Below are 24,022 nucleotides of genomic sequence, written 5' to 3' on the forward strand. Positions count from 1 at the left end.
TGCAGTCTATTGATATTTCTCGTCTTCCAAGGTAATTAAAATTTTATGTTACTCCAGAATTTGGGTCTTTATCTTCTGACAGAAATTATATCGCTTATTGTTGTATAAACGTTCATCTTTAAACTTAGATGATGTTACAAAAGTTAAACTGCAAATATGATTACTGAATCTAAAGCTTTACTTTGTAGTGTATGTTAATGACATATCAGAGGCAGTTTATTAAAACAAATTTCTACTCACTGGTAAACAAATAAAAAAATAGACTTTAACACGCACACCACTTGCTTGGAGAACATTCAAAGGCATTGAAACTAAAGAGCAAAACATATAAAACAAAGCTCACACTGTTGTAAATGTAAGAGTGTTTATTAATGGTAATTATCCAAATTGGTCATAAGTGAAATGTCACATTTATTGTAACCCACTACCGAAGTATGTTATGTACAACTGAGCACAGCACATATGAAACCTCGAGGATTAGAATGTCGCTTTGATTGGCACGGTCAGTGAGCCAGAGGTTGGAACCGGAGCCATAATCCGCCCTTGGCAGTCCTCAGGAACCCTCTAGGATCCAGTTGAAGAGGCACTGGAGTTCGTGGGGTGGTGGTGATCTTGAAGTTCAGTACTAGGGTGGCGACGCCCATCTTCACCTGCGAGTGCGCGAAACGTAGTCCTGCAACACACCGAGAACACACTTCAACCCAACTGACATCCGAATGCACAGAAAACAGCACACTTCCAATAATGTGTGCTCTAGACGTACACATCCAGAAACTTCTTCGTCAACTCCATGTCAATGACAGCAGTAGACCTCTTACGTCGATGAAAGCTTTCTTCGCTTGTGCAACAGGGGCAATCAAATAAGTTTCCATTCGAAGACCACACTAACCTGTTGCCAACATACCGCTGCTTGTTTACCAGCATCGGAATAGCGCCGGGTTCCATATACACTGCATCAACGCAGTCCAATGGATAGTTTTTGTTGGCCATCATGCTTCTGCTATCTTCCCTGGCTTCGGCCATCCAGTGTTACCTTACTTTCACTCCTTCCACTACTGTGCAGTTCACAGTTTTGATGACAAGTAAGTCGTTATTCATCTTTATACTAGTCCTCAACGTGTTCGCCTTCGCTCTGTGTATCCTTAAGCCATATTGCACACTAAGTACGTCGTCCATTTCTTTAATCTTGCCTTCTAAGTCACCCTTAGATCCGGCCAGTAGGGCTACATCGTATGTAAATCTTATTTCGTGAACCTTTATCCCTCTTCGGAAACCGTGACTTCGGCATAGAACTTGAACAACACGAGTGATAAGGTGCGACCACTTTTGTTACTTCACTTTTGTGTATGCTGTGAGTTATTCGTCCATTCTTGATTCTAGCTCAACTCTTTTAAGAATTTTTACTACTGTGTTATTCATAAGAAACTCTCGAGCTTCAGAAAACGATTGCCCGAAAATAATTTTGTGAAAAAAAGCTCCTGCTCCTTCAAATTTTTTTATGATTAGCCAATGGTGCGGTGGCGTCAGGAGGGAGTCAGAAACTCCCTCGCACCCCTTGACAGGATTCCGAATCTGATGAATGTAAGGGCTCACAAGGAAACACATGCGAGAAAGTGCGCGTTCTACAGAAATAAATATCACGAGCCAATTAGGAAGCCCGTAGCAAGGATTTTAACTGAACATTCTTCTGTAACGTGGCTGCCAAGAAGAATGCCGGGTCTCATGCTCTACCATTTTATCTTCCAAAGAAAGAGTCATCGCCGCGCGGGATTAGCCGAGCGGTCTCTGGCGATGCAATCATAGACTGTGCGGCTGACCCCGGAGGAGGTTCGAGTCCCCCCTCGGGCATGGGTTTATGTGTTTGTCCTTAGGATAATTTAGGTTAAGTAGTGTGTAAGCTTAGGGACTGATAACCTTAGCAGTTAAGTCCCGTAAGATTTCACATACATTAGAACATTTGAAACATCCATCCTAGTGTCTCGAACAGTACTGTTTTATGGAAGATAGGTGAAAGGAGGTGGAACGAAGTGAGTTCTGCATCACTTACCTGGTCTCAAGGAGGGTTTTCAGTTCTGAAGAAGTACCCTGAGGTGACAAAAGGCAGGGGATTACTCCTAATACCTTGTCAGACCTCATTTTGCCCAGTTTTGTGCAACAACTCCACGCGACATGGACTCAACAAGTCGTTGGAACTCCTACAAAGAAATACAGAGCTAATTGCTAAAGCATTGCTGGTGCCGGATTCTGTGCACGAACTGACATCTCGATTAAGTCCCATAAATGTTCGATGGGATTTATGTCGGGAGATGGCCAGATCATTCCCTCGAATTTTCTAGAATGTTCTCCAAACCTGTTGTTGTTGTTGTGGTCTTCAGTATGGTTTGATGCAGCTCTCCATGCTACTCTATCCTGTGCAAGCTTCTTCATCTCCCAGTACTTACTGCAACCCACATCCTTCTGAATCTGCTTAGTGTATTCATCTCTTGGTCTCCCTCTACGATTTTTACCCTCCACGCTGCCCTCCAATGCTAAATTGGTGATCCCTTGATGCCTCAGAACATGTTCTACCAACCGATCCCTTCTTCTTGTCAAGTTGTGCCACAAACACCTCCCCTATTCTATTCAATACCTTCTCATTAGTTACGTGATCTACCCATTTAATCTTCAGCATTCTCCTGTAGCACCACATTTCGAAAGGTTCTATTCTCTTCTTGTCCGAACTATTTATCGTCCATGTTTCACTTCCATACATGGCTATACTCCATACAAATACTTTCAGAAACGACTTCCTGACACTTAAATCTATACTCGATATTGACAAATTTCTCGTCTTCAGAAACGCTTTAATTGCCATTGCCAGTCTACATTTTATATCCTCTCTACTTCGACCATCATCAGTTATTTTTCTCCCCAAATAGCAAAACTCCTTTACTACTTTAAGTGTCTCATTTCCCAATCTAATTCCCTCAGCATCACCCAACTTAATTCGACTACATTCCATGATCCTCGTTTTACTTTTGTTGATGTTCATCTTATATCCTCCTTTCAAGACACTGTCCATTCCGTTCAACTGCTCTTCCAAGTCCTTTGCTGTCTCTGACAGAATTACAATGTCATCGGCGAACCTCAAAGTTTTTATTTCTTCTTCTTGAATTTTATTATCTACTCCGAATTTTTCTTTCGTTTCCTTTATTGCTTGCTCAATATACAGATTGAATAACATCGGGGAGAGGCTAAAACCCTGTCTCACTCCCTTCCCAACCACTGCTTCCATTTCATGTCCCTCGACTCTTATAACTGCCATCTGGTTTCTGCACAAATTGTAAATAGCCTTTCGGTCCCTGTATTTTACCCCTGCCACCTTTAGAATTTGAAAGAAAATATTCCAGTCAACATTGTCAAAAGCTTTCTCTAAGTCTACAATTGCTAGAAACGTAGGTTTGCCTTTCTTTAATCTTTCTTCTAAGATAAGGCGTAAGGTCAGTATTGCCTCACGTGTTCCAACATTTCTACGGAATCCAAACTGATCTTCCCCGAGGTCGACTTCTACCAGTTTTTCCATTCGTCTATAAAGAATTCGCGTTACTATTTTGCAGCTGTGACTTGTTAAACTGATAGTTCGGTAATTTTCACATCTGTCAACACCAGCTTTCTTTGGGATTGGATCGCGGAAAATTGTGGCCCGGTGACATGGCGCCATTGTCATCCATAAAAATTCCATCGGTGTTTGGGAACATGGAGTCCATGAATGTCTGCAAAATATCTGGAGGTAGCCGAACATAACAATTTACAGACAATAGTAGGTTCGGTTCGACACAGTAGCCAGTCAATTCCATATAAATACAGCCCTCACCGTTATGGATACACCACCAGCTTCCACAGTGCCTTGTTGACAACCTAGACCCATGGATTCGTGGGGTCTGCACCACACTCAAATCCTACCATCAGCTGTTACCAATTGAAATCGAGACGTCTGACCAGGCTACGGTTTTCCAGTCGTCCAGAGTCCAACCGGTAAGCTCACGAGTCCAGGAGCGGTGCTGCAAACGATGTCGCGCTGGTAGCAAAGGCACTCGCGTCGGTCGTCTGTTGCCATAGCCAATTTACGACGTATTTCGCCGCATTGTCCTGACAGATACTATAGTCGTGCGTCCCACATTGATTTCTGTGGTAATCTGACGCAATGTTGCTTGTCTTTTCGCACTGACAAATCTACGCAAAAGCCGCCGCTCTCTGTAGTTAAGTGAAATCGACTGCGTTGTCCCTGGTGAGACGTAACGCTTGAAATTTGGTATTCTCGGCACACTCTTGACACTTGGGGCCCGGGGTATTGAATTCCATAACGGTTTCCGAAATGGAATGTCCCATGCGTCTAAATCCAACTACCATTCCGCGTTCAAAGTCTGTTCGTTCCGGTCGAGAGGCCATTATCACGCCCGAAACATTTTAACATGGGTCACCCGAGTGCAAATGACCGCTTCGCCAATGCACTGCCTTTTTATATCTTGTGCACACGATACGTCCGCCATCTGGATGTGTGCAGATCGTTATCTTAGGACTTCTGTCACCTCGGTGTGTATCACCTTCCCTGGTCCTTTTAAGTAAACTACTGTGTTGTGAATGAGCTAGAAAAAAACTCTCCAAGGCTGCAGAGAATGACAGGCCCACCAACGTAATAAAAAGAAGGTAAGAGAAGTACTAAGTCAGTGGTGCAGTCACTGGCGGTATTGAATACTTTTTGCGTTTATTATGCAGCGTTAGACGGTCCGACTGCATTTACCGTGTCGATGTGCGTACAACATTATGAAACATGATGCGTGAAAGTTTATGGATAAGTTTCAGGTACTGATCGAGCTCCTGCAGTGGTTAGAGCAATAGTTTATCGTGGAATCCCGTAGTCAAATGTTTTATTAAATGAGGCCTTACCAAATTTATCCTTCAGTCCCAGCTTTTCCGCCACATCTAATAACCTCCGTCCCAGCAGGACCACAAATTACAGTGTTCTTTTTACTTTCCTCACATATACTTACACCGAGTTTAAACAAACGGCATCTCCATCGTAAGTATTTCATGTATACAATACATCACACTCTCTCTTTCTCTGTAAATTGAGAGCAAAAGTTTCACCAGAATATGGCTCCTCCTTTGTCCCCTACTTTCCTACTCTTCATTTTGACACAGAGATTCTTTTCTGCCTGATGGAGTTTTGCTCTCTCAGTAGTCAGTACTAACTGCGATCTTGACGTAACACTGTAAAACATCTCTGTTGTTGCATGAACCACTTCATCTGTGGCTTCCAATTCCCGCCAATCCATCCCATTGTTGGCCCACTTGATTTTATTTATCTCTGCACTACCTGTTGAAATGTTACTGTTTCAAAAGGAGGAACAGGTGGACAAGGTGACTTAAGTGCTTGAGGTACAAGCTCTATGTAACCTCCACAATCTTACGAGAATACGGGAATACGGTCAAAGTCGAAATAAAATGAAAAGAAAGCAAAGCTTATGATTCTCGCAGAAACTTTAATTTCTATAAAAATCTTGTTTTTTGGTTTTCTGTGTCAGATAAACACTCGGAAGACAGACAAAGGCGTGATATCTCTGGAGCACAACTTAAATAAGCGTTTTAAATCACTGTGTGGAAAATGAATTTTTTGCCATACGGAATGTATGCTGTTGTGAAACTTAGTGACAGATTACAATGATGTACCATACCACACTTTGCCTCTTACTTTTACGTTCCAAAATTAAAAAAAAAAGTATTTTATATACTTCTGAGTACGATTCATTAGTTCACGTAAGAAAGTATGGTTGGAAATAGTTCAAATCTCTGAAACCTTCATCTGCATCTACAGCTACATCTACACTGCGCAAGCCGCTTTACTTTCGCCCTTTTGTGTCCCATTTGCATACGACTCGTGGGAAAAGCAGCTGTCGATAAAATGTGGTTAAAAGGCGTATTTCCATATGGATCAATGAAAGGATGCCGATTTTAATGACTGATTCCAGAAGATCCTGCTGTTGGCAGTCTACAATCCAAGTACTGTTCTAGAACAACATTATATTCCACGACCATTGATAGTGTCTTCATGAAGCGCTTTAAACGGAATAGAATGAAATCCAAAAACGTTAGAACGTTACGAACGTCTTAAGAGTGTAGTTTCTCTGCTCAGTAGCAAACCAAAATACTTACATAGGAAATAATGTTTTAAGCTGTGCTTAAATTTAATTGACAAAGGTGAATTCGGTGGTCAGCAAAGTAAAGCTGGCCGCCTGCCCGGGGGCAGAAGGGAAAATAGCGCGTCCACTGCGAGATTAGAGGGCGTGAGCGGGGGAAAAGTTTGCTTGTTTGTCTTGCGATTCGTACTGTGGTATAAATTTTGACACGAAAGTAACATGGATTCGTCAATGTTAATTACAGAGATTGCCATCTTCAAATGCGGTACATCCCCTTTGTAGCAAGGAATTTGACATTAAGTTAAGGCTGTTCTAGTACAACGAAAAGAGTAGAGCAAAAATGACATTCAAAAAATTTAGCAAACATCTGCGTTCGTAGATGTCGTGCCTGGGTAGCTCAGTTGGTAGAGCACTTGCCCTTGTAAGGCAAAGGTCCCGAGTTCGAGTCTCGGTCCGGCCCACAGTTTTAATCTGTCAGAAAGTTTCATATCAGCGCACATTCCGCTGCAGAGTGAACATCTCATTCTGGAAACATCTCCCAGAATGTGGCTAAGCCATGACTCCGCAATATCCCTTCTTCCAGGAGTGCTAGTTCTGGTAGGTTCGCAGGAGAGCTTCTGTGAAGTTTGTTAGGTAGGAGACGAGGTATTGGCAGAACTGAGGCTGTGAGGCCGGGTCGTGAGTCGTGCTTGGGTAGCTCAGTTGGTGGGGCACTTGCCCGCGAAAGGCAACGGTCCCGAGTTCGAGTGCCGCTCTGGCACACAGTTTTAATCTGTCAGGAAGTTTCATCTGCGTTCGTGTCTCATTGCATAATTCATTTAAATATAAATACAGTTGCTGTTATTAATGACTTAATCATCCACTCGCACAGAAAACACAACAAAAGTTCGTCAGGGAATTGCAGTGCCACAACCTAGGGGCGCTGAGCGTGGCAGAGAACAATCGAAGCTAGGTGTTTCCGAATTGTACCGACCTTTATCGACCCCACAAGGTAAGATGGCGGCCAACTTATTTCGCACTTGCTGCACTGGGGTGCAAAAACTCATGGCATACCACCTAATATCGTGTCAGACCTCCTTTTGTCTGGTACAGTGCAGCCACTCGACGTGGCTCGGACTCAACAAGTCCTTGAAAGTACCCTGCAGTAATACTGAGCCCTGCTGCCTCTGTTGCCGTCCATAATTGCGAAAGTGTTGTCGGTGCGCGATTTTGTGCACAAACTGACCTCTCGATTATTTCCCATGAATGTTTGATTGGATTCGTGTCGGACGATCTGGGTGGCCAAATCATGCGATCAAATTGTCCAGAATGTGCTTCAAACCAATCGCAAAAAATTGTGGTCCAGTGACATGTCTGGGAACATGAAGTCCAAGAATGGTTGTAAATGGTCTCCAAGTAGTCGAGCTAACTATTTCGAGTCAATGATCCTTTGGATCAGAGGAACCAGTGCATTCCATGTATACACAGTCCACACCATTACGTAGACACCTCCAACTAGCACAGTGTCTTGTCGGCAGCTTGGGTCCATGGATTTGTGGGGTCCGCGCCACACTCGAACCCAACCATCAGCTCTTATCAACTGAAATCGGGACTCATCTGACCAGCCCACAGCTTCCAGTCGTATAAGGTCCAACCGATATGGTCAAGAGTCCAGGGGAGGCGCAGCAGGCGCTGTCGTGCTGACAGCAAAAGCACTCTAGTCGATTGTCTGCTGCTATAGTAGTCGATTGTCTGCTGCTATAGCCTATAAGCGTCACACTTCACCGCACTGTGCTAACGGATACGTTCGTCGTACGTTACACATTGATTTCAAATGGTTCAAATGGCTCTGAGCACTATGGGAGGTCATGGGACATCTGAGGTCATCAGTGCCCTAGAACTTACAACTACTTAAACCTAACTAACCTAAAGACATCACATACACCGAGGCAGGATTCGAACCTGTGACCGCAGCAGTCACGCGGTTCCGGACTGAAGCGTCTAGACCCGCTCGGCCACAACGGCTGGCCCACATTGATTTCTGTGGTTATTTGACACAATGTTGCTTGTACAGTGCGTTGTCCTTGGTGAGAGTTAATGCCTGAAATTTGGTATTCTCGGTACATTCTTGACATTGTGGATCTCAGAATATTGAATTCGCTAAGAATTTCCAAAATGGAATGTCCCAAGCGTCTAACTCCAACTGCCATTCCGCTTTCAAACTGTTAATTGCCATCGCACGGCCATAATAAGACGGAAACCTTTTCACATGAATCACCTGAGTACGAATTATAGCTCCACCAATGCACCGCCCTTTTAATCTAGTGTAGGCGATACTAGAGCTATCTGTATATGTGGATGTCGCTGTCCTATGACTTTTGTCACATGAGTGTACAGCTGGTCTGTTGGGGGCTCATAACATACAGATACATGTAAGTTACCAATTAATAAATAATAGGCACAAAATGTTAGTATTGGCTCTTGAGCAGAAAACATTTGACAACCACTGCTACAGATGAGGTTCAGCTACATTCCTTCAACTACCAAAGACAGTATTTTCTCTTCAAGCAGAAATTTACTGAACGGTTGTTGGGAAGGTCTCGGTAGAAGCGTGATTTCTGCATGGTTGACTGTATTTACTAAATTTACCCGATGGTTCGTTGTGTTTCTTTAGTAAATTCACCTAACCAGAGAAGAACGGAACAGAAAAGGGCTTTAAGATGCCAGCTATCATGCGACATTTGTTTGTAGATATTTCCAGTGATCTTTGGACATGTACTGTAGACACTTTTGCTTGGTGTTTGTTGCATATATAACGAAAGCAACAACGTTATTTTTCTACAGTAATGCACAACCAGATATGCTAGACAATCTGGCTCATCAAATCCTTGAAGGCATATGGTTCCATCATAGACGGAGCCCCAATATCTTAGAGACCACCTGAATACAATAGTTGATGAGAGGTGTTCCAGAAGACACGAAACTATTGGCCCAAGTAAACCACTTTCGGCATTTGTGACCAACTTTCTGTGCGATCATGTGAAAAATTTGGTGTATTCCAGGCAAGTGGAGGCAGTGAAGCATCCCGTGGCTGGGATTTCAGGAACTGAAAGGTAATTGCTTGGCATCTTTGGTCACGCCTGGCAAGCCATTCTCGCCCTTCTCAACAGATGCACTTTCTACCTCAATGATGAACGTGCAAATGAGTACAACTAATTCCCAATTATCTCAATGTGAGTTATTCGGTTTTCGGGTTATTTGTGCAGAGCTTGGCAAATTTTGAAAAAAAAATAAAAACAACCCTGAAGTATTCTGTTATAATTAGAAAGAATGTTTCCGTTCAGAGTACATCAGTATGCGTGAGTCACATGTTTTATCGCCGGAATACAATGGTGGCCCGTCCTACTATGGGATATCGCCGAAATACGCTGTCGGCCAAAAAAAAAGAGAAGCAGCTAGAAGAGGAGGAGGAAACAGGTTGAAAGGTTACTTTATGAAATTTCAGTGATTACAAAATTTCTTCAGATTTTCGAAGAACTTGCCAGTATTAACCCACTTAACAGTATTATTAGCATGACGTTATACCCCGTCTGGCCCGGATGTACGAAATGATTCAGTTGGTAAGTTTGTCATAAAACTGTTGTATGCTCTCCAAAGGCAAACAGTTGCACGACTGTTGTAAATGGTCCGTGATATCCAGGATACTGCCACTGGGGTATAGTTGACATCCGAGCTGGCGCCACAGATGGTCTGTCACAACCAGATCTGGGGATCTTGCTGGGCACGGCAGTACTTCTGCATCCAGCACGCCTTCATAGGGACGCGTGACGTGTGGACGTGCATTGTCCTATTGAAAACTGGCAGCACGATACTCTCACGTGAGGATGCAGGATGTCCATGACGTATCGTTGCGCCGTCAGAGTTCCCTCAGTCACCATAAATGGTGACCTGAAATCATAGCCGGTGCTTCAGTACACCATGACGGCCGGAGTAACACCGCTGTGCCTCTCCAAACCACTGGAAGAATGGGACCTCTTCCAAGATCGCTGCCACACTCACCGACTATGGCCATCTGGGGTAGTGGAGGATCTCGAATCGTCGCTGAACACAATATAAAGCCGCTCAACTGTTCATGCTTGCCAGTCATGTGAGTTCACCAGACGTAACCGTTTGTCTTGCGGTGTCAGTGGCAGCCTACGTATCGAACGATGATTCCCTAGTCTGGCTGCTGCTAGTGTCTGACCAATGTCACACGATGTCACAGATTGCTTCAGGGAGAGCACTACCGGCTTTCCATTGGCAGGCGCAAATGTGAGGCGGTTACAATGTGCTTGGTGCTCAACACGGCGTCCCTACCCTGTGGTGAACAGATGTGGTCGACTGGACTCTTGATCACGAGTGTGCCAGCCCCAAAGTTACCAGGCTGTCCAACATCGGGCCACTGTCACACCCAAATGCCCCATAAATTTCGATGTACTTCGATTCGACCAGCCGACCAAATGACGGCCCTCAATGTGGCCCCGTTCAAACTCTGTCAGTTGCTGATAACGCTGTCTCACAAGATTACGCGGCATCTCCATTTACTTCACAGTGATCACCCAACATCCGACGCTGTTCGCGCCCCCTTATGCAATCTACAAGCCTGTTAACAACACTAAACACGAAAAACACTAATACACTCTAGTGGCAATTCCACCTTTAACAGAGAATTACAGCTCTAATCGTTTTCATATCCGCCGATAGCGTGAACTTGTACGAAGTTTCATTAACACCTGACCAAGTCTTCTGAGTGATTCACTTTTTCTGAATTCTTTAGTTATTACTCTCTTCACCTTGAGGTAAATGTGGAGACACTGCCTTTGTAATATGCCCGAAGCTAGTTTCCTGTCTGTATATTTGGTTAGCCCTTTCCCTACGAACTAAAAAATCAGTAACGTGAATAATGATAACTGAAACCAACAGGTGTATTGTATGGCCGAGCTGTCCAAGGCGCTTCAGTCCGGAACCGCGCTACTGCTACGGCCGCAGGTTCGAATCCTGCCTCGGGCATGGATGTGTGTGATGTCCTTAGGTTAGTTACGTTTTAAGTAGTTCTAAGTCTAGCGGATTGATGACCTCAGATGTTAAGTCCCATAGTGCTCAGAGCAATTTTTGAAGATGTTTTGCAATCCAAAGACGTTTATTCAAACCATTGGTGGGCGTGTTACTGCTACATGCGGAATCCTCTTGGTTTTGGCATCGCTGCACCCGACTTCGTTGGTTGTATACGCCGGCGTAACTTCCTTAATAAGTTACTTTTTTTCTAGAATGAGATTTTCACTCTGCAGCGGAGTGTGTGCTGACATGAAACTTCCTGGCAGATTAAAACTGTGTGCCGGACCGAGACTCGAACTCGAGTGTGTGAAATGTGTGTGAAATCTTATGGGACTCAACTGCTAAGGTCATCAGTCCCTAAGCTTACACACTGCTTAACCTAAATTATCCTAAGGACAAACACACACACTCATGCCCGAGGGAGGACTCGAACCTCCGCCGCGACTAGCCGCACAGTCCATGACTGGAGCGCCCTACACCGCTCGGCTAATTTCGCGCGGCGACTCGAACTCGGGACCTTTGCCGTTCGCGGGCAAGTGCTCTACCATCTGAGCTACCAAAGCAAAGCTTTACTTCTTCCAGTACCTCGTCTCGTACCTTCCAAACTTTACAGAAGCTCTCCTGCGAGTTCGAGTATCGGTCCGGCACACAGTTTTAATCTGCCAGGAAGTTTCATATCAGCGCACACTCCGCTGCAGAGTGAAAATCTCATCCTGGAAACATCCCCTAGGCTGTGGCTAAGCCATATCTCCGCATTATCCTTTCTTTCAGGAGTGCTAGTTCTGAAAGGTTCGCAGGAGAGCTTCTGTAAAGTTTGGAAGGTAGGAGACGAGGTACTGGCAGAAGTAAAGCTGTGAGGACGGGGCGTGAGTCGTGCTCGGGTAGCTCAGGTGGTAGAGCACTTGCCCGCGAAAGGCAAAGGTCCCGAGTTCGAGTCTCGGACCGTCACACAGTTTTTAATCTACTTTCTTTCTATTTGAAGACTCCGTTGGTCTTTGTCTTCGTGGTTCTTACGACGATGGTAGATTACATTTTGGGCATGAAGGCGACGCTTTTTGGCTTTGAAACTGGTAGCATGTTTTGAATAAATGACGTTGGATTAAAATACAGCTGTTGTTTGAATTATCTTATTCAAGTACTTCATGTCCGGCTGATGCCCCAGCGTCCTCGATAGGTTATGCGAGTAACGGATAAGTAATGTAGTTGGTTTCCAAAATATGACATGTAGAGTATTTTGTAAATAACACTTTTTTGAAATGCACACACACACACACACACACACACATACACACACACACACTACTGAATTATAAATTGACAGCGTCACTGAATCAGCGCCTCACCTATGCAAGAGCGCGCACCCAGTCCAAAAGGAATGTACGCCTGCATGGCGTTACGATCTTTCTTGTCTGGCGAGAAGCGTTCAGGATCGAAGACGTCCGGTTCCGGGAAGTAGCGCGGGTCCCCGTGCAGGCCAGCGATGGAGACCATGACCGTGGTGCCCGGCTGCAGAGTGAAGGTGCGGCCCGAGGGTGTCGTCATGGGGTAGGCCGCCGTGCACGTCTTCTCCAGGTGTCCCACAGGCGGGTGCAGTCGCAGCGCCTCTGCAATGGTGATGGAGGTCATAACAACCACGGACAAGTGTATCAACAAGTTCTAAATTTACATCTACACTACTGGCCATTAAAATTGCTACACCAAGAAGAAATGCAGATGATAAACGGGTATCCATTGGACAAGTATATTATACTAGAACTGACATGTGATTACATTTTCACGCAATTTGGGTGCATAGATCCTGAGAAATCAGTACCCAGAACAACCACCTCTGGCCGTAATAACGGCCTTGATAAGCCTGTGCATTGAGTCAAACAGAGCTTGGATGGCGTGTACAGGTACAGCTGCCCATGCAGCTTCAACACGATACCACAGTTCATCAAGAGTAGTGACTGGCGTATTGTGACGAGCCAGTTGCTCCGCCACCATTTATCAGACGTTTTTCAATTGGTGAGAGATCTGGAGAATGTCCTGGCCAGGGCAGCAGTCGAACATTTTCTGTATTCTGAAAGGCCCGTACAGAACCGGCAACATGCGGTCGTGCATTATCCTGCTGAAATGTGGGGTTTCGCAGGGATCGAATGAAGAGTATAACCACGGGTCGTAACACATCTGAAATGTATCATCCACTGTTCAAAGTGCCGTCAATGCGAACAAGAGGTGACCGAGACGTGTAACCAATGGCACCCCATACCATCACGTCGGGTGATACGCCAGTATGGCGATGACGGGTACACGCTTCCAATGTGCGTTCACCGCGATGTCGCCAAACACGGATGCGACCATCATCATGCTCTAAACAGAAACTGGATTTATACGAAAAAATGACGTTTTGCTATTCGCGCACCCAGGTTCCTCGTTGAGTACACCATCGCAGGCGCTCCTGTCTGTGATGCAGCGTCAACAGTAACTGCACCCATGGTCTCCGAGCTGACATTCCATGCTGCTGCAAACGTCGTCGAACTGTTCGTCCAGATGGTTTTTGTCTTTCAAACGTCTCCATCTGTTGACTCATGAATCGAGACGTGGCTGCGCGATCCGTTACAGCCATGCGGATAAGATGCCTGTCATCTCGACTGTTAGTGATACGAGGCCGTTGGGATCCAGCACGGCGTTCCGTATTACCCTCCTGAACCCACCAATTCCATATTCTGCTAACAGTCATTGGATCTCGACCAACGCGAGCAGCTATGTCGCGATACGATAAATCGCAGTCGCGATAGTCTGCAATCCGACGTTTATCAAAGTCGGAAACGTGATAGTACTCATCTCTCCTCCTTACACGAGGCATCTCAACAACGTTTCACCAGGTAGCACCGGTCAACTGCTGTTTGTGTATGAGAAATCGATTCGAAACTTTCCTCATGTCAGCACATTGTAGGTGTCGCCACTGGCGCCAACCTTGTGTGAATGCTCTGAAAAGCTAATCATTTGCAAAGCACAGCATCTCCTTCCTGTCGGTTAAATTTCGCGTCTGTAGTACGTCATCTTCGTGGTGTAGCAATTTTAATGGCCAGTAGTGTATATCCACACTCTGGAAGCAACTACAAAGTGCGTGGCACAGGTACCACCACTGCATCATTTTATAGGACCTCTTCCCGTTCCATTTGCTTCCAGAACTCGGGAATAATATTTGGTTAATCGCCTCTGTTAGCACTGTATGTAGTGTATATTTATCTTTGTGGTCACTACTGGAGCGATACATTGGAGGTTCCTGTAATTCCTAGAGTCCTCCCTTCAATTTTTTAATTTGGGTTTCGAGAACTTTAATGCGAGATATTTTTAATAGTTTCCACAACGAATCTCCCTCTCCAAATCTGGATGAAAATGTGAAGATATTCTGGTCGTATGTGAAATGCATCAGCGGCAAGACACAATCGATAGCTTCACTGCGCAGTAGTGATGGTAATGTTACCAATGGCAGTGTCACTAAATCGGAGTTACTAAGTACGGTTTTCAAAATTCTTTCACCAAAGAAGACGAAATAGATATTTCAGAATACGATACAAAAACTGTTGCAGCAGTAATTCTCGATGTATAAAATCATGTTGTTTCACTTAATAAAGGCAAGTCCAGATTTTATACTAATGAGCTTCGTTTTAGTGTATACTGATGTGATACCTCAGCAATTAATGATCATATACAACCGCTCGCTCAACGAAAAATCCATACTTGAAGACTTGAAAGTAGCACAGGTCACACCAATACTCAAGATGGATGAATTACAGACCCATCTCAGTGACGCTGATTTGCACAAGTTTAGAACATCTACTGTGTTTAAACATCATGAATTATCTTAAGGAAAAAGATCTGTTGACACACAGTCAGCACGAATTTGGAAAATATGCTTCTCGTGAAACACAGCTAGCCCTTTATTCTGTCGAAGCTATGAGCGCTGTCGACAGAGGATCTCAAACGAGTCCATATTTCCAGATCTCCAAAAGGATTTTAATACGGTTCTTCACAAGCGGTTTCTGATCATACTGCGTGCATACGGAATATCGCCTCAGTTGTGCGACTGGATTCGTTATATGCCCTCTGCTGTTACTAATCTACATAAATGATGTAGAAGACGATCTGAGCAGTCATTTTACGAGTAGACTGTTTGCAGATGATGCAGTCGTTTACCATCTAATAAAGTCATCAGTTTATCAAGCCAATAAGTGCAAAAAAGTTTGGACAAGGTGTTTGTATGGTGCGAAAAGTGGTAATTGACCCTAAATAATTAAAAGTGTGATTTTATCCCCATGATTATTGAAAGGAATCTATTAAATGTCGGTTACATGATAAATCACACAATCTAAATACCCAGCAATTACAATTATGGACAACTTAAATTTGATCGATCACATAGATAATGTTGTGGAGAAGGCAAATCCAAGAGTACCTTTTACTGGGAGAACTCTTAGAACATGCAACAGGTCTACTAAAGAGAATACCTACACTACGCTATCCGTCCTCTCCTACAGTACTGCTGTGCGGAGTGGGATGTTTACCAGATAGGTTTGACGGAGGACATAGAAAAAGTACAAAGAAGAGCAGCTCGTTTTGTGTTATCACGAAACATGGAAGAAAGTGTCATGGATATGATACGCGAATTGGGGTGGCAGTCATTAAAACAAAAATGCTTTTGTTTGCGACGAGATCTTTTAACGAAATTACAATTTAAACCGTTCTCCTCGAATGCGAAGAAATTTTTGACACCATATTACTTAGGGAGATATGATCATTGTAATAAAATAAGTGAAACAAGAGGTCGCACAGAAAGATTTAAGTGTTCGTTTTTCCAACACACTGTTAGAGAGTGGAGTGGTAGAGAAAGAGAGTGAATTGGTTCAATGAACACTTAAATATGAACTGTAGAGTCATCATGAAGATGTAGATGTATATAGTTGCCCCTATGTTCGAGAATCTGCCATTTCAAGTTTTTCAACATTTTATAAAAAAGTCCAGAAACGTAAGTTACTTTATTCTCAGCTAAAACATTATTTTCAAATGCAAAAAATGGGATAACAAATGTCAAACAGTATTTGAGTAGTGGGAGAGGGCGAAAAATAGGGTTTTTTTTTCTTACTGCAGCTCCAGACAAACCTGATTTCGTGCGGTAAAGGAGCGGAAGAATGATGTAGGAGGCACGGCACCAGCATCCCGCCTTTGTCTCAGAAGAATCAAACAAGATGTGAAATTGTGATAGTCGTTGTATTCATCTTTGAACTGCACGATGCATAATTGCGTCAGGGCCATTGCAGCGATCAAAAATATTTTTCAAAGACTCTTGGGACGTTAGTTCCAAGAAGCGCATTGCCTGTGATATTATTGGAAAAATGTGTCACGTTTGTAGTTCAGTACTCAATGGTTTAATTTCAAGACTAAATTCATATGACAGTGTGGTTATTTATTTTCGGTAGTTTTCCGCAGTCTCAGAGCCTAATGCATTCGACATGACACTCCTGCTCGTTTTTATTAAAATGGTGGAGAAAAATTATGTCAAGAAATTTTAACTCTGGATAGCTGATGCCAGCAGGAACCAAAATTACTAATGTCGTGTAGGTTGACAACGCACCATTTTCAAACTACGGAAACTTGGCGCCACGAACTCCGGCTGGCCGCGGGATTGCCCTCTTGCCGTTCGTCGGTTGACGAGCAGCGCTATGGTTGTCGCTTGACGACCGAGATCAGTGCAGCAACGTTTGAGTAAAATTGTCAGTGCTAACAGACAAGCAACACTTCGTGAAATAACCGCAGAAATCAATGCGGGACGTACGACGAACGTAGATTTAGCATCTGACTGTATTAAAAGCTATTCCGTCGCTACGTGGGCCTTTCAGTTTTTTAGCGACTAACCTACCCAAGTACTCCTACTGTGGGAAGGGGATACGTTCGTCGTACGAGGCGAAATTTGGAATTATGGGCTATTGCAGTGCCTTTGCTAACAGCACGGCATCACCTGCAGCACCTCTCCTGGGATCGTGACCGTGCTGGTTGGACCCTAGATGATTAGAGAGCCGTGACCTGCTACCAGGGTGAGTCAAATGAAAACCTTAAATATTTTTTTTAAATATTATTTACTGTGCAGAAGTGGTACAAAGCTGTATCACTTTTCAACATAATCTCCCCCACGCTCAATGCAAGTCCTCCACTGCTTACAAAGTGCATAAATTCTTGTAGAAAAAAATTCTTTTGGTAGTCCGCGCAACCACTCATGCACCGCGAGGCGTACCTCTTCATCAGAACGGAACTTCTTTCCTCCCATTGCGTCTTTGAGTGGCCCAAACATATGGAAATTACTTGGGGCAAAGTCTGGTGAGCATGGTGGATGAGGAAGACACTCAAAATGCAGATCTGTGATTGTTACAACTGTTGTACGGGCATTGTGGGGCCTTGCATTGTCATGTTGCAAAAGGACACCTGCTGACAGCAATCTACATCGCTTTGATTTGATTGCAGGCCGCAGATGAGTTTTTTAGATCTGTGTATGATTCACTGATGACAATGGTCCCTCTAGGCATGTAATGCTCCAAAATGACGCCTTTTTCGACCCAAAAGAGAGTTAGCATAACCTTCCCTGCTGATGGTTCTGTTCGAAACTTCTTTGGTTTTGGTGATGAGGAATGGTGCCATTCCTTGCTAGCTCTCTTCATTTCCGGTTGGTGGAAGTGAACCCAGGTTTCGTCCCCAGTAACGATTCTTGCAAGGAAGCCATCACCTTCTCGTTCAAAGCGCCGAACAAGTTCTTCACAAGCGTCAACACGTCGTTTCAGGAGTCAGCTGCCGTGGCACCCATCTTGCAGACACTTTGTGAAACTGGAGCACATCATGCACAGTGTGGTGTGCTGGCCCGTGACTAATCTGTAAACATGCTACAATGTCATTCAGTGTCAGTCGGCGGTTTCCCTTCACTACGGCTTCAACTGCTGCAATGTTCTGTGGAGTCACATCTCGTTGTGCCTGACCTGGACGATGAACATCTTCCACTGAAGTGACACCATTTGCGAACTTCTTACTCCATTCGTAGACTTGCTGCTGTGACAAACATGCATCACTGTACTGAACCTTCATTCGTCGATGAATTTTAATAGGTTTCACACCTTCACAACGCAAAAACCGAATAACAGAACGCTGTTCCTTCCTGGTGGAAGTCGCAAGTGGGCTGGCCATCTTTATACTGATACTGCGACGGTATGTGTGCATCTGCACTATGCTGCCACCTACAGGCCATTCTGCACGCTGTTTGTAGCATGCTTACCAACTTACAGGATAACGGCGAGAAATTTCGATTTGTTATTACAAATTTAAGGTTTTCATTTGACTCACCCTCGTAAAATGAGTCCCGATTTCAGCTGGTAAGAGTTGATGGTAGGTTTCGAGCGTAGTGCAGATCCCCTGAAGCCACAGACCCATGTCATCATCAAGGAACTGTGCAAACTGGTGGTGGTTCGGTAACGGTGCGGGATGTGTTTACATGAAATGGACTGAATCCTCTGGTCCAACTGAACCGATCGTTGACTAGAAATGGTTATGCTCGGCTACTTCGAGACCGTTTGTAGCCGTTCATGGACTTGATGTTCCAAATCGATGACGGGATTTTTATGAATGGCAATGACTTGAGGGATATTCTTGGCAATTCGAGCGATTAATTTGGCCACCCAGATCGTCCTACATGAATCCCCTCGAACATTTATGGGACATGATCGAGAGGTCAGTTCGTGCACAAAGTGCTGCGCCGGGAACATCTTGGCGAGTCCTTGCCACGTAGAGTTGCTGCACTACGCCGGTTAAAAGGAGGTCCAATAAAAGATTCGGAGATATCCTATGATTATTGTGGTATCGATAGCAACGATGCCACGGCGTAGGTGCAAGTTAAGTTGGCACTACGACAGACACCGACGACAGCGCCCTCTAGCAGGCGCTGTTGAGGTCTACGAGCGCCGCTGGAGATTCTTCCCATTTGGTCAAGAGCAGACGGCCGCGACACTTCGCTTCAGCTTCGCTTCATATACTTTGCTCTACTTACGACGGATTTAAGGCTTCGCATCTCAGTACAAAGTTACGTATGCCATGTATATATTCATGCATCAGTAAACCAGTATTACTTTCTTGCAGTACCGAGGTGTATTATCTTTTCCTGCTCCTATTCACTTCCTTCATTCGGCCAACCATTCAGTATACAGGAGCAGACCCGCGCGCCGCCTTCCAGGCAGGATACAAAAATTTTTGTCAGCTCTGTGTACATATACTGCAGCCATCTGAAGTTACTGTTACATTCGATATTGCAGGTAATAGTTATTTGGTTCCTGCAAGTTTAAGCATGAAGCACACAGCCAGCGTAAATATTAAAGATTCGCTGACGCTGACCTGAGAAGACCATGTCGAGGTAGGTGCAGTCGTTGATGGCGTCGTATCCCAGCCGCCCGCCGTGCTTGTCCACCGCCTCTCGGAGTTCCTCCCGCAGATGTTGTTGGATGTCTTCATGTAGAGCCAACTCGTAAAGAGCGAACGACATGGTCGTGGCGCTGGTGTGGGTTCCGTCCGTCATGAATGTCATCACCTGCGCCACTATGTCAATGTCTGTGAAGCCTGAAACAAAGTCACGAACGTTTACTGGCAAAGCACAAAGAACAGGAATTCGTAAATGTCTTTGACAGATATTACTCACACTGAAGCAGCGCATCAGTTTTCGAACCACGTAAATGTCATATGCGCTATTTGACGTAAATGTAAGTCCAGATTGTTTAGAATTATTTCAAAAGCCATTTTTGCTTATTTTTTATCAATATGCTAAATTACATTTTTGCGGATTTTCATTTTAGAACATAATATAAATAGAATGAATTTATTCACGATTAAGAATTTAAATGCGGAAGGAGATTTTCACTCTGCAGCGGAGTGTGCGCTGATATGAAACTTCCTGGGAGATTAAAACTGTGTGCTGGACCGAGAATCGAACTCAGGACCTTTGCCTTTCGCGGGCAAGTGCTCTAACATCTGAGCTACCCAAGTACGACTGTTATCGGTCTTGACGAGAAACACCCATACACAGATTGTTTACAAAAACTGATTTCACTTACAAGTATCTGTATTGCTTTTTATTCCCCGATGCATTTCTGCCGCATGAGTCCACCTTCAGGAATAATTTACGTTTTTACATAGTTTTCGTTGTTGCTGAGCTGTTTAGTCTAATGAAAACGAACACATTTCACATTTCTGTATGACACAATGTGTGCCCAGAACATCCCTACAATTAAGAAAAAAATACATCAGGTAATAAGATAGCACGTGTAAAGCACTCCCACATGTCAGGATTCTATGTTAGAGAAGGAGCAGTCGACACGAACCTCCGTGAATTCGCTAATCGTCGAGTAACGCGTGATTATTACTGCATGTGAAAGGAGAAAAACCGACAAGGTGGCACAGCGTCTGAATTGAATCCTGGCCTTTTGCTCTTGCTGGACGCGACTTACATATCAGCGGTCTGAGAAGAAGAAAATATTTCACTTTATGAAATTTTTAGGTTTCTTTCTGCTGTCGTTAGGCTTCTTCCATGTACAAAGTAGCAAGACAGCAGCTGACTCTCCCCTATGGAGACGAATATACAAGAAACAAGGGATATATTTGATGTCTCATACAATGTTAACCATGGGTTGCAATCGACTTCGTCCCTATTTAGAGGGGATCCTTATTAATTCAAGGCATCGGCCTTGCCGCAGTGGCTACAACGGTTCCCGTCAGATCACCGAAGTTAGGCGCTGTTCGGCGTGGCCGGCACTTGGATGGGTGACCATTCGGGCCGCCATGCGCTGTTGCCCTTTTTTGGTGTGCACTCAGCCTCGTGATGCCAATTGAGGAGCTACTCGACCGAATAGTAGCCGCTCCGGTCAAAGAAAACCATCATAACGACCGGGAGAGCGGTGTGCTGACCACTCGCCCCTCCTATCTGCATCCTCCGCTGAGGATGACACGGCGGTCGGTTGCTCCCGATGGGCCACTTGTGACCTGAAGATGGAGTGCTGATTAATTCAAAGGATGAGAAAAGTGGACATGAGATTCAACACTGATAAAACAGGTCAAAAATGTAAATTCGTATGGCACTGCTGCATGGAAAACCCCAAAGGACAGGTTCAGACGCGTAATTAGAAATGCACAATGGCACCTCTTCTTCGCGAAATGTGAGGCGTGTGTGTTCAAGCGTATCTAACAAGTGTAGGTGACTATAATAAGTGTGTGTGTGTGTGTGTGTGTGTGTGTGTGTGTGTGTGTAGTGTGGTCTCATGTTCGTGCTGGATGATGATAGAGAAGGGAGAAAGTGAAGTCCTATGCCGCCTCGGCATATAGCGTACTCTTCTTCAGTAGCACCAAGTGGCCTCCGAGCCTTCACGTCCTCATGTATCACAAGCAACAGTGCCGCATGCACTCACTTCATGAATTTCCTTGAGACAGAGAAGTTGCTGTCCATGCATCAGCACGGCTTTAGAAAGCATCGCTCCTGCGAAACGCAACTCGCCCTTTTTTCACATGATATCTTGCGAACCATGGATGAAGGGTATCAGACGGATGCCATATTCCTTGACTTCCGGAAGGCGTTTGACTCGGTGCCCCACTGCAGACTCCTAACTAAGGTACGAGCGTATGGGATTGGTTCCCAAGTATGTGAGTGGCTCGAAGACTTCTTAAGTAATAGAACCCAGAACGTTGTCCTCAATGGTGAGTGTTCATCGGAGGTGAGGGTATCATCTGGAGTGCTCCAGGGAAGTGTGGTAGGTCCGCAGTTGTTTTCTATCTACATAAATGATCTTTTGGATAGGGTGGATAGCAATGTGCGGCTGTTTGCTGATAATGCTGTGGTGAACGGGAAGGTGTCGTCGTTGAGTGACAGTAGGAGGATACAAGATGACATGGACAGGATTTGTGATTGGTGTAAAGAATGGCAGCTAACTCTAAATATAGATAAATGTAAATTATTACTGATGAATAGGAAAAAGAATCCTGTAATGTTTGAATACTCCATTATTAGTGTAGCGCTTGACACAGTCACGTCGCTTAAATATTTGGGCGTAACATTGCAGAGCGATATGAAGTGGGACTAGCCTGTAATGGCAGTTCTGGGGAAGGCGGATAATAGTCTTCGGTTCATTGGTAGAATTTTGAAGGATGTGGTTCATCTGTAAAGGAGACCGCTTATAAAACACTAATACGACTTATTCTTGAGTACTGTTCGAGCGTTTGGGATCCCTATCAGGTCGGATTGAGGGAGGACATACAAGTAATTCAGAGGCGGGCTGCTAGATTTGTTACTAGTAGGTTTGATCATCACGCGAGTGTTACGGAAATGCTTTAGGAACTTGGGTGGGAGTCTCTAGAGGAAAGGAAGCGTTCTTTTCGTGAATCGCTACTGAGGAAATTTAGAGAACCAGCATTTGAGGATGACAGCAGTACAGTTTTACTGCCGCCAACTTACATTTCGCGGAAAGACCTCAAAGATAAGAGAGATTAGGGCTCGTACAGAGGCATATAGGAAGTCATTTTTCCCTCGTTCTGTTTGGGAGTGGAACAGGGAGAGAAGATGCTAGTTGCGGTACGAGGCACCCTCCGCCACGCACCGTATGGTGGATTGCAGTCCATGACAACGTACTGGGTTCTACTAGATGAAAAGTCTTGTAGTCACTCACATAAGTGAAAACCCATTCCAAAATCTCGAACCTTCGGTAATAATTTGCAGTGGGTCACCGCATTAAACGCTTTACGGAAATCTAGGAATACGGAATCTGCCTGTTGTCCTCCATTCGTGGTTCACAGGATATCATGAAAGAAAAGGGTGTGGGGAGCCGAGTTTCGCACGAGTGATGCTTTCTAAATATGTGTTGATCTCTGGACAGAAGCTTTGTTTTCTCAAGGAAATTAGTTACGAGGGTCACTCCAAAAGAAATGCACACTATTTTTGTAAAAATACAGTTTTCATTCTGCATTTGTGAAAGTCTTACAGCGTGTAGAAACGTTCTTCCCGCTTGTTTTCAAACTTAGTTCAACCTGTTCCCGTGAGTGGCGACGTGACAGCATGTCTTCAAGATGGCTGCTACACTTAACGTTCGTCGGAAGCAACGTGCTGTCATAGAATTCCTGTGCTGTGAAAACGAGACAGTGGGAAACATCGACAAGAGTTGAAAAAGGTGTATGGAAATGCTGCTATCGATCGCAGTACAGTCAGTCGGTGGGCAAGCAGATTACGTGATCAAAGCGGGCACGGCAATATTGAGGATTGTCCTCGCAGCGGCAGGCCTCGTACTGCACATACTCCAGACAATGTGCAGAGACTGCTGGCAGACGCATCACACTGAACGAATTGTCACGCTACGTTGGGATAGGGGAAGGAAGTGTTTGCAGAATACTGAAAGCGTTGGCGTTAAAAAAGGTTTGTGCCAGGTGGGTTGCCAGAATGTTGACAGTTGCTCACAAAGAAACAAGAAAAACGGTATGCAGCGAAGTTTTGGAACAATACTAGAATGGTGGAGATGAATTCCTTGGAAGAATTATGACAGGTGATGAAACATGGCTCCATCATTTTTCACCAGAGACGAAGAGGCAATCAACGGATAGGCGTCATGCAAATTCACTCAAGAAAAAAAAAATTCAAAACCACACCTTCTGTTGGAAAAGTGATGTCTACGGTATTTTTCGATTCCGAGGGACCCCTGCTTGTGGACATCAAGCCAAGTGGAACC

At 44.5% G+C, this 24,022-nt stretch overlaps 1 protein-coding gene and 1 non-coding gene across 2 annotated transcripts in view; one reads left to right on the forward strand and one right to left on the reverse strand.

Annotated features, from left to right (window-relative positions):
• Window positions 1–347: 347 nt before the first annotated feature.
• LOC126412802 (probable cytochrome P450 6a20) overlaps window positions 348–24,022 on the reverse strand; it is a 90,821-nt gene continuing 67,146 nt past the window's right edge. The window contains exons 7-9 of the mRNA XM_050082580.1: window positions 19,662–19,883; window positions 12,593–12,853; window positions 348–673 (exon numbers count right to left, since the gene is read on the reverse strand). Coding sequence (XP_049938537.1) covers window positions 504–673; window positions 12,593–12,853; window positions 19,662–19,883 — 653 coding nt within the window. The 3' untranslated portion in view covers window positions 348–503. The remainder of the gene's footprint in view (window positions 674–12,592; window positions 12,854–19,661; window positions 19,884–24,022) is intronic.
• Window positions 6,563–6,636, forward strand: Trnat-ugu (transfer RNA threonine (anticodon UGU)). Its single transcript has one exon. It is a non-coding gene; the product is annotated as a tRNA-Thr (tRNA).

Source organism: Schistocerca serialis, chromosome 7 (assembly GCF_023864345.2).
Source record: "Schistocerca serialis cubense isolate TAMUIC-IGC-003099 chromosome 7, iqSchSeri2.2, whole genome shotgun sequence".
NCBI classification, from domain to species: Eukaryota; Metazoa; Arthropoda; class Insecta; order Orthoptera; family Acrididae; genus Schistocerca; species Schistocerca serialis.